This window comes from Dromiciops gliroides, chromosome 3 (genome assembly GCF_019393635.1).
Source record: "Dromiciops gliroides isolate mDroGli1 chromosome 3, mDroGli1.pri, whole genome shotgun sequence".
NCBI classification, from domain to species: Eukaryota; Metazoa; Chordata; class Mammalia; order Microbiotheria; family Microbiotheriidae; genus Dromiciops; species Dromiciops gliroides.
Window position 1 is genome coordinate 387,842,501 of NC_057863.1, and position 12,207 is coordinate 387,854,707.

The window sequence follows — 12,207 nt, forward strand, 5'->3', positions numbered from 1 at the left end:
CCTCCATATACATCACTTTTTTATACTCTCTACAATCCAGTCTAACCTGTAGTCTTCTTACTTCTCACACACAACATTGCATCTCTCATCACCATGCCTTTGCACACACTGTACCTAGGCCTGGTACACACTCCCCTCTTTGCCCCTTTCACCACCCAGAGTCCTGAGCTTCCTTCAAAGCTCAACTCAAGCACTGCCTCTTCCATGAGCCTTTTCCTGACTCCCATCTTCCTGGTGTTGTTCCACAGAGGCAGCCTGATATATCTACTTTATATATGTTTTGTATAAGCTTTTATGAGTACATGCTATTTACCCCAAAAGAATGGAAGCATCTAGGGGACAGGGACATTTTCTTTTTTTATTTTTGTCACCCCAGCAACTAGAACAGTTCCTTGGCATACAGGAGTGGCTTATTGATTTGATGATCTTGAATGAAAAATGCTGCTATAGTCTGAAAGATTTTATCTTCAAGGACGAACTTGTTTTCAAAGAACAATTTTCTCTAAGCAATAGAGACACCTTTTTTCCCCAAAGAGATGAATTTGGTTCTATTGTATTTCACTTCTCAAGCCATCAGAAATTCAGCCATGCTGCTTATGCTGACTAACGTATTTTAAGAAAGGAAAATGCATGACCCTTAGACATCACAAAAATCTCTCTGGAATAAGTAATGCTTATTTTCCTTTGTGGTTGTGTGTCATACACTCAGAAAACTGAAAAATGGATGAAATGATCATACTAGGCCTTCATATCTTTTGGTGGAAAAATAAAGTAATAGATAACTCCAATTAGAAGCTATGGATGAGACACAAAATGAGCAAAAGACCTTCTCTTATAATTTCTTTCAAAAACAATCTAATATTAGCTAGTCACAAGAAAGTCTAAGGTTTTGAGAAAATGTTAAAAGCAAAAACTATAGGGAAATGGAACAGTGTTCCATTAGTATATTACAATTGCCTTGTAGTTTCTATTATTTTTTAAAATCTCAATATGGTTTTTATCATAAAAAGAAATGCTATATTATTTTACAGTGCCTAGATGATAAAATACAAGGGGGAGGGAGAGGGGATGTGAGTGTGTCTGAGAAATGTAAAGGCAGGTATCACTATAGAGTTTGATACAAATGGTAGACTGTGAAAAGAAATTGTAACTCAGCATGGATTAATCTTTTAGGATTTATTTATCAGTAAAAAACAAAACAAAACAAAAAAAAAACCTCACTAAGCAAAATAAAGAGCTTACTATAGATATGCAAAAAACCAAGCCCCCATATGTCTTCACCAGGATGAAACAGGATTAGCTTTGTAGTTCTTGTAATCTTCTTCACAGAAGAATGCAATTTCAGTTTCATTGGCTGAAAAAAAAGAAAAATAAATTTTTGAAAATTTGTAATGACAAGTTAAGTTTAAACCTAAAACTGGAAACAGAATTTTAGCTTCCAGGGCCCTTAAGTGAGAAAGACAAGTATGTATGTGGCTGAATTTAGCACAAGAAAATGTTTTTATTGAAGAGGTACATGATGTGATAGAGCTAGATTCAAATCCTGCTTCAGTCATTTATTAGCTATACGATCATGGTCAAAACCACCTCATCTCTCAGAAACTCAGGTTCCTTTTCTATAAAATGGGGATAATAAAAATTGCTTTACAAGGCTGTGATAAATGAACTTTGCAAATCTTAAAGAACAACAGAGACATAAGTTATGTGATTAAAATAAGTTTTAGTTTATAAACATTAAAAACATGCCAAACAATTATAAATAAAAAGAAGAAAAAAATCACACAATCCAGTTCAAACAACAGGTATGGAACAATATGGATGGTTTTCAGAAAATTACCAGTGTCCCTTCATCATTCTCCTTATGGTTCTAGGAAATAATGGACCTTGATTTTTCAAGTTCACTACTGAGTTAGTAAGAAGGGGGGAAAAATCCTTCCTCCCCCCCCTGAAATTAGCCTGTAGGTATAATAATTTAATACTTAGAGGATCAGTAGAATATTTTACAGATCACTTTACATTCTCCCTCATGACCCATCAAAATATGTGTCTGAAGAAGTTAATTTTTTGCCCTGCTTATGATTAATTCATGAGGCTTCAACAATATGCAAAGTGAAAGACACAAATTGGCTTCTACAGCAATACCTTCAAATACCTCTAATTATTCACAGGGGACATGGCACAGCTACAGGACCCACAAAGGTTCAGAGCAGTCACAATTCTTTCAACCTAACAGGTCAAGGACTTCTTCTTCTAAAACAATAAGTCAGCAACATTATTAATTCAGAACTGAGACAAATCTGATGGAAAGCCTTCACAATTATTAAACATGCAATTCAATTCTTTAAGGTGTGGAGCCAACAAGTTTCACCATCGTTTTTTAAATTAAGGCAGAAGTTAATACAGTCTGCTTGGCTATACAGAAAGGGCAAGAAGGTTTTCAGAATCTTGACTAGAAAATAGACAAGATTATTTGTAATGAATATTGAGCACTCTATTAACATATCTCCTGCTCTAAAACAAATATACAAAACTCTACCAAACCTACACTAAAATAGCAACAATAATTATTAAAGAGAATCCTTAAGAAGAGTTAGCACTTTGGTCTCAAAATATATCATTTTAGTGCCTTAGAATTTATCACCAAAAATATTGATAAGTTTTAGCGTGTAATTTCATTTGATTTTTTTTATAACATCCCAGGGATGAAATTTAATCAGAGTAGCTAAAAATCAGATTGCAAAGATCAAGTCACACTGGGTCTGTGGGTGGACTGCAGATAGCACTCAGAAATCAATGAAAGGGTATTGGAGACAGACTGAACTCCTAGAAAACATTACTAATTTGTGTTATGGTTCATAGTGAAATAATTCCAAAAAGCACTTCAAACTTAGCATGAGGAAAATGATGAAAAAGAAGGCCTTTGCCTAGTTAAAGAAATCTAATAGTGGAAGAAAATAAAATCTTTCAAAACTGATCCCAAAAGCATAAAAAGCACTTAGGACTTCCCCCCTCCCCAGACATGCCTAAAGGAGTGTCTTATATATAATTTGCAAGTGATTCTAATTAAACTTATAATGGAAGAAAGGCTTGAGATTTTGCATTCTTAATTATCATAAAGCAAGTTTTTACCAATGCAATCATCTATTACCTGTAACACATTACAAATACAGATGTGCTAAAAGCAATGCATTCAATAAATGTATGATGGACAATGTTACTGTGCAGACCCTTCCAGGAGCAAATACGTAATATTCTCACCTTCAATGACAAGTGCAGATTAGGTTAATAGGTGGAAATACTGACAACTAGAATGATGTTATGACACATGGCTTCTCTATCAGATCTAAATAATTTATAAATCAACCCACTGTTGATAGAGGCATTTAAGTCCTTTTCAAGACATCAGATCAGAATTATCTTGGGAAAGAGGGTGGTAAAATGATGTTCCTGTTCTTAGGTGCTTAAATTTAACAACTTATCCTAACAAACTTTTCACAAGATTCTAAGCTTGAAGATATTCTTCTCTTTATGGAAATTTTTTTAATTTGAAAAATTTTGGACATGAATTATTAGTATTTAGTGTGATAGATATAGATTTCTTTTTTCCCCTCTTACTAAACCAACAAAAAATATTTCAAAAGTCAAAACTGCATTTATTTAAAATTTAGAACCATTTGGTCCTCAAGTGACAATAAATTAAACTAATAAAATCTATACAGCCCCAATAATAAACTAACTTGTGAATGCCTATATATGTTCTAGAAATCGTACCAAATTAAATGTATAAGAAAAAAATGTATGTGTGTGTGTGTGTGTGTGTGTATTAGATGGCTTCCCTTTCAAAACTCACTTCCAAACTATCCTTATCCTTCCTACCATAATTCCTTGAATTCTTGCTTCTTACTACCTTTAAAAGTGGCTCCTAAAAGAACTGTAGGAAGCCTAGCAGTGTGATGGTCCCCGAGGGCACCCGATTTTAAATTAAATGTGCTGTAGGCTGCAGTGCACTCAGGTGCACAAGCCCACGGCACGTGAATCTGAAATGAATGTGCAATCTAAAATCCAATAAATACATTGCCAGCTCTTCCCCTTGTCTTACTATCAAATAAAACCAAGAAAGTAAGAACCCCCAAATCCATTTACAGAACATTATAACAATGACTTTCAAGTTTAATTAGCTGAACAGAAATCAGATATAAACCAATGATCTAAAGTAAATTATTCACTATTCTATTTCCAAATGGTACACATTGTTCTTAACACTTAAAAAATACTTCTGGAAACAATTTTTAAATTGTTGTTTTAAAAAAAATCAAATGCAGACAGGCTACTTAAGTCAACTTCTCTGTCAATTAACCAATTAAACAATAAGAATTCATTGAAGTTGTACTCTGTGTCTATCTCTATGTGAAAGATTTATGGAATACTAAAGCAGATTCAAACACCATTTCTGTCTAACCAGGAACTTACAATGTAGTTGAGGAAAATAAGATATAAGTATATAAGATATAAATAAAATATAGACAGGTAAATTACTTACAAACAAGAAGATATGATAAAGGGCTAAACTGTTTGGTTCAGATAATCAAAGAACAAAAGAACAGTAAAAATGTGCTCATTGTGGGACATAAGAAATAAATGAGAAAGGAGTTACTGAGTAAAGGCAACAATGTGGCCTAGGGTTTTTATACAGTAGCTTCAGACAGAAGGGAGGGAGTTTCAACCCAAAGTAAATAACCTATACATCTGATCGCACAAGATTCAAATCCATAAGTCATTCAAAGTTTTGTTAACAAAAAAGCACTGTCCCAGGTAGATCAATTGTCAAAATTAAATAGGTTCCACATACAGAGTTTACTCCTTGATCTGAAATATGAAGTGTGTAGAAAGAGTATAATCAAAAGCTCAGTTTTGGGCAACTAGGTGGCACAGTGGATAAAGCACCAGTCCTGGATTTAGGAGGACCTGAGTTCAAAGCCAGCACTGCCCCCACCAAAATAAATAAATAAATAAATAATTGAAATTTTTAAAGCTCCGTTTTAACACTGACTACACGACATATAGTGAATGGACAGAAGAACAACCAGTTCTTTAAGAGTCCCCTGCTCGGGGCAGCTAGGTGGCGCAGTGGATAAAGCACTAGCCCTGGATTCAGGAGTACCTGAGTTCAAATCTGGCCTCAGACATTTGACACTTACTAGCTGTGTGACCCTGAGCAAGTCACTTAACCCCCATTGCTCTGCAAAAAAAAAAAAAGAAAAGAAAAGAAAAAAAAGAGTCCCCTGCTCTTGTGAATTTATGAATATTTGCAAATTCCAGTATCAAGGTGACAAATAACTGCCTATACATGTTAGAGGGAGAAGAAAAAAATAATCCTTAATGAAACACAAATTAAATATGATTTTCACCAAGAATATGGGAATAGTATATAACTATGTTGTTATTAGATATACATAAGTGACAAAATTTTTAGCACAAAAAGGGTTCTGATAATGAGTTGAAGACTAAAATGACACTCAAAATGAAAGCAAACCACAAGGGAGTTCTGGAATCATTATAGCAATATAGCTCACTGAATTCTTCTCCCCCCCCTCCCCCCCAAAAAAACAACCCTAATAACCACTTTTTAGCCTACTATATCTTGTTTTAAAATATTTCTAGAAGTGAAAGTGCTATAATTTCTTTATCAAACTAGAGAAAAATCAATAGAGCTAACCACTTGAGAGAACACAGAATAAAGTAAAATGGTACTAAATAAACTTACTCTTTAAGTGGTTTTACATTTCAGTGATAAAAAACTGAGACATCACACAAACATTCTTTAAACCATAAATAATAATTCCTGGGAAAACTATTCTCTTGCATCCATAAAGTGAGAGCGTGTGTGTGTGTGTGTGTGTGTGTGTGTGTGTGTGTGTGTGTATTTATTTTAAATACTCAACCCACATACAAACACCAATGACTTCAAGTACAGAATATGCAATTGGGTTCTGCAGTGCAGATAAAAGGCCAGAGTATAAATTAGAAAATTTTACCCTGAGAGTCAATCTTCAATAAGTTTTTTTTTCCTCTCTCATGGCTTTTCTTTGCCTTTCATAGACCCTGCAGAAAAGTCATAATGATAAATTTGTAACATTGCTATCATTTCCATGGCAACTGGCTGTGATGTCAAACACAGAGTGACAGCTCTACTCCAAGATCAAGCAGGAACAGGGATGGGCACTGATGACTTAGAATTTTCTTTCAACCTTTTTTCATACCTAACTTAAGAAAAAAAGGGGGCTGAACCCCCCCCACCAAAAGTACTTTTTAAAATAATGAGCTTCAAGGATTTTTTTTTTTAACAGCTCTGTTCCCACTCAGTATTCTCTACTATTCTCAAGGGACCATCTCTATTTCTCATGTATAATAGCATCCTTACCTCCAGAGTACAACAATGCTCTAGGCAACAGAGAAGGAAAGAAATGGCCACAAGTAAGAGAATGAAGCTACCACTATCCTAAGACTTCCAAATCCTAACCGGATGAAATATGGTTTGGAGCCCAAAGCCTTCATTCTTTTCTGTGACTACTGAGCTCCTGAAAAGTACTATTACATAAAAGCTAATGCATATGCATTCCAAACACTCAACAATAGAGGACTTTAGTCGGATACTCAAGATATTTGTGCCAATTCCTATTTGATCAAGAGCATCTCCCAATACCTAAGTGGACAAAGGAAAAGAATAATTTTCAATAAATTACAACAACCATGTAAAAATGTTCCAAATCATCAATAATAGAAGTACAAATTAAAACAACTCTGAGACTCCACTTTATGTCCAGCAAATTGACAAAGATGACAAAAGCTGGAAATGGTCAGTGTTAAAGGGACTACAGTAAGAAAGCATAATAATGTACTGTTGATGAAACTGAATTGATCCAACCATCCTGGAAGACAATTTAGAAATATGCAATGATCCCACAACAAGGCATATAACCCAAAAAGGTAAAAAACAGACTAAAAAGTCCCATATATAAAAAAATATTCATAAGAAGCATTTTGTTTGTGTGGTAGGAAAACACTGGGAAGAGAGTGTCCTTAAATGTGTTATACAAATATGACAGAATATTATTGCATCGTGAGAAATGAATGTGAGGAATTCTGAGAAACATGAGGCAATTTACATGAATTGATCCATAGCAGAGGAATTAGAAGTGGAACTATGCATGTGTGTGTATATAAACATATTATACAGACACACACATGGACCACAGTAATGTAAATGAAAACAATACTAAAAGGCAGCTTAACTCAGCAATGTCTACTCTTAGTCCATGAGGACAAATTATGAAACACACCATCTTCCTTGGAGAGGGGAAGGGGTTGACAGGTATAAAACGTTGCCTCCAGTATCAGACACAGTTGTTGTGTTGCTTGTTTTTTGTGAAAGAGATACCAGAAACTGAGAAATGTCTATAGTGCAAGAAATAAAAGGCATCAATAAAACAAACCCGCAAAATCTCCTTCCTGTTCAACTCTAAGCGTAATCCAAGGGGACTTCCATGAATTACAAAGATGTAAAGACTCAAACTTCAAATAATTTTCTGAATTCTCTGCTCCTCATCATCACTTACACTTCATTTCTTTCTACTTAGGACTTTTTTCTAGTTATATAAGAATGAAAAACTACATTTATTCACTGCCAATTTAAAATAAAAATCCAACATATATAATTTTATCATACACATACACTGTATGCGTGATTTGAGTTAATTAGTAGCATAGTATTTTTGAGACATTTTTTCAAACTTGCCAAACTGTCATTCCCCAGAATTAATAACTCATATATATGACTAAAATAAGGCACTACAGGATGCAAGGATGATTTGACATTAGGAAATAATTAGAATGCTCAAACATAAAGAACAAAAACAACAAAATCCATATGATTATTCCAAGAGATGAAAAAAAATGGCTTTGACAGAATACATTTCACAGTATTCAAAACCTAAAAAACAGGGGCAGCCAGGTGGTGCAGTGGATAAAGCACTGGCCCTGGATTCAGGAGGACCTGAGTTCAAATCCAGCCTCAGACACTTGACACTAGCTGTGTGACCCTGGGCAAGTCACTTAACCCTCACTGCCCCACCCCACCCCACCCCACCCCCCAAAAACAACCTAAAAAACAAAGGCATGGAAAGTCTTTTCTTTAACATGATCAAAAATATATTTATATATATTTAAAACCAAGAGTTAACATTGTTTGCAATGAATAAACATTAGAAGCTTTCCCAATGCAAACAGGAGTAAAGATGCCCTCCACTATAATTTAATATAGTTCTAGAAATGGTAGCTATACAAGTAATAACAAGAGAACAAAATTGAAGATATAAGCATAAGCAAAGGAGACAAAATTAATCCTATCTGTAAATGATATAATGCAAAGCTTCTTAAACTGTGGGTTGTAACTCCATATGGGGTCACATAACTGAATGTGGGGGTCACAAAAAATTTGGCAACAGTAAAAGGTTTATGTATACATATTTTGTATACCTATATGCCTGGGGACGTGTAAACATTTCTCAGGTGAAAAGGATAATAATGATAATAATGTTCTACTCAGAAAATGCTAGAGAATCAGCAAAGAAACTGAGATAATCAAGATCTTCACAATAAGGCAGCAGAATACAAAACAAATACAGGAAAATTATCAGCAATTCTATAAAGGACTGATAAAAACCCAAAAGGAGCAATGAGAACTGTCATTCAAAACAACTTTCAATTTGTATGAACTAATATATAATGAAGAGAGCAAAACCAAGAGAATATTGTGCACAGAGATAGCAATATTATTTGATGATGAACTCTGAAAGACTTAACTATTCTCAACAATACAATGATCCAAAACAACCCCAAAGGACTATCAATGAAACATACTATCCACCTCCAAAGAAAGAACTGATATTGATGGAACACAGACTTAAGCATGCTATTTTTCACTTTCTTTCATTTTTTTTCTTTTTTTCAAGTTTCTTATACAAAATGATTGATATGGTAAAGTTTTACATAATCGTACATGTATAACCTATATCTAATAACTTACAGCCTCAGGGAGGGGGGAAGGAAGAAGGGAAGGAGGGTTAAAATAGAACCCAAAACTATGAATAAAAATGTTTATTACTTTAAAAAAGAATGATAAAAATTGTCTTTACATGTAATTAGGAAAAATAAAATACTATTCAAAAAACAAAAACAAAATAACTTTCAAAATAATTATAAGATATCTAAGTGTTAACTTACCAATACACACACAAAAGTTATATCAACACAATTACAAAGCACTTTTTAAAAATAAAGAGAAAAAAAGACTAATGAGGTATTCCTTGCACATGGTTGGGTCATGACACTATAGTACATACTTACTTGATATTGTCTAAATTAATTGACAGATAGTTCTCTCTCTCTCTTTCTCTCTCCTCTTATATATAAACACATATATACACACACATATATATGCATGTGTGTATATATACTCAATAAAACAATGTTTCATTTGGAACAATAAAACGCCTAGAATGTCAAGGAAAAAATTAGGGAAAAGTTCATGTGAAGAGGGCATAGCATTAAAAGCAAAATATATTATAAAACAGTAATCAAAACAATATGGTACTGACTTTTGTAAAAAGTATAGATAATAATATGAGTTGAAATTCACATAGTGCTATTATATTTGTGAAGTTTTTTACATACATTATTACTTTTGCTCCTTATAATAACACTTGTGAGTGGAACCAATTAGATGAAAAAGGACCCAAAGCACTGAAAACAGTAGCCTACTCAAAACTCAAAACCAGAAATTATTAAGGACTGTGTATTTTGACAAGAAGTGCTAGGAATTAGGAAGCATGTAGGCAGATATTAGATCTGGGCTAACATCTTGATCCTTATGTCACTATAAATTCAAAATGAAAATACAACATAAATATTAAAGATCAGATAATAAATAAAAAAGCACTGGTTAAGTACTTGCTATAGTAATGCCTGCCACTGTGCTAAAACAAGATACACTCAGGTAAACTGGTGGTAAATTTAGAATAGCATTAAAGAGTACTAAGACAGGCTTTTTATACGAAGTGGGATTATAGCTGAACCCAGGTGGCTGAGATGAGGGGAGAGAACATTCCAGGAACAGAAAACAGCCAATGAAAATGCAGAGTTAGGAGATGGAATGTCATGTCCAAGGAAGAACAAGGAGGCTAGAGAGCATTCATGAACTATAGTCCATTTAAGGGAGTAAGGTATAAGGCCAGAAAGGTAAAAAAGGGACGGGTTATGAAAGGTTTTAAAAGCCCAGCACAGGATTTCATATTTGATCCTGGAAGTAATAGGAAGCTACTGCAGTTTACTGACTAGGGAGACAACATAGGTCAGACCAATACTTTAATAAGATCACTTGGATAACTAAGTAAAAGAATGGACTAGAATGAGGAGATACCTGAGGAAGGCCAATCAGAAGGCTACTGTAATAGGCCAGGCTTAAGGTAAGTAAGGCCCACATCAGGGTAGTGGCAATATCAGAAGTGAGAAGGGGGCTGAAAAGGTAGAACTGACAGGAGTTAGCAACATATTGGATTTAAGGGTGAATCATGCAAAGTTGACCCCGAGATTGGGACACCTAAAAGGTGACTGGGAGGACAGTGGAACCCTCGACAGTAATAGAGAAGTTCAGAAAAGGGAAGCATTTAGGGGTAGGGAAGTGATAATGAGTTCTTATATGAAAATGTCTCTCTACTGGACATGGAGCTGAGGGACTGAAGGTCAGGAGAGAGGTTAAGGCTAGATAAGTAGATCTGAAAATTAATCTGCATGGGAATGATAAAATCACCATGGGAGATAATGAGATTACCAAACAAAAGAGTAGAAGGGAAAAAGAAGAGGGCCCAGGACAGAGCCCTGGAGATCCTTCAAAGGACTGAGGAGTGGTTCGAGAGAAGGAGAATCGAGACAGAACAATGTCACAGAAACCTACAGAGAAGAGAATATCAAGAAGAGGGCGAATGACAGTATCAAAGGCTACAGAGATCTGGCAGGATGAAGGCTGAGAAAAAGCCATTAGATTTAGCAATTATGAGATCACTGGAGGGAGCAGTTTCAGTTGAATGAGAAGGTCAGAAGCCAGACCGCAGGGAGTTAAGAAGAGAGCGAGAGGAAAGTAATGGAGGCAACACTACAGACAGTGTTCTCAAGGAATTTAGCCACCAAAGGGAAGAGAGATACAGGACAACAGCTAGTGGGGAGGGATGGACCATCAAGAATTGATCAAGTAAAGAATAAAATGAGGCATCCCTCACAATTAAGGCAAGGGTAAAAATTCTTAACCAGAAAAAGGTTAAAAGAGATCATAAAAGACAAAACAGACAATTCTGATCACATAAATTAAAAAAAAAAACTTTTGCACAAATGAAATCAATTAAGATAGAATACAAAGGGGAAAGGAGGTTTGGTGCAGTAAAACGAGTGAAGAACCTGGACCTGTAAGTTCCCTTCCAGTTCTAAATCTATGATTCTATGTTCCTATAATCCCAAAGTACAGAGTGTGTGCAGGAGGGGAGGGGGGAGAGAGAAGGGGAGAGTAGAAGGAAATCGTATCAAGTATTATCAGTAAAGTTCTTATATCTAATATACATTGGGAACACAAATGTCACAAACATAACAAACACCAAATGCCATTCCCCAACAAATGGTCAAAGGGTATAAATAGTTTTTTAAAGAAATATTACATTCTATAAATTATCATTAGAAAAAGAACTAATAATAAGAGAAACACAAATTAAAACCATCTTAAGCTTTTACCTCTCCATAAACCTACAAACTGGAAAAGATGACAAAAAACATTCAGTGTTGGAGAGGCTGTGGGAAGGCATACGAGTAAACTGATGGCAGAGCTGCACTGGTCCAGCCTTTCTGGCTATCACTTTGGAATTATGTAAGAAAAGTAACTAAACCTTCCACACTCCTTAGACCCAGTAATTCTATTCTTGGGCACATATAACCAAAAAAATCCAAGAAAAATACAAAGATCCAAGATACACCAAAGCATTAATACAGCACTCTTTGTGGTCGCAAAGAACTGGAAGTGGGTGATCATCTGCTGGAGAATGAAAAATGGATAATATAGATACAGTAATGCCCAACTGGCAGTAGAGATATTAAATGAGACAAGCA

The 12,207-nt window shown here is 34.8% G+C and overlaps 1 protein-coding gene across 3 annotated transcripts in view; it reads right to left on the reverse strand.

Annotated features, from left to right (window-relative positions):
- Window positions 1–1,161: 1,161 nt before the first annotated feature.
- Window positions 1,162–12,207, reverse strand: part of C3H2orf76 (chromosome 3 C2orf76 homolog) — a 54,831-nt gene continuing 43,785 nt past the window's right edge. For all 3 annotated transcript variants that reach the window (XM_043994834.1, XM_043994836.1, XM_043994835.1), the window contains one exon: window positions 1,162–1,354. In XM_043994834.1, the coding sequence (XP_043850769.1) occupies window positions 1,278–1,354 (77 nt within the window). In that variant the 3' untranslated portion in view covers window positions 1,162–1,277. The remainder of the gene's footprint in view (window positions 1,355–12,207) is intronic.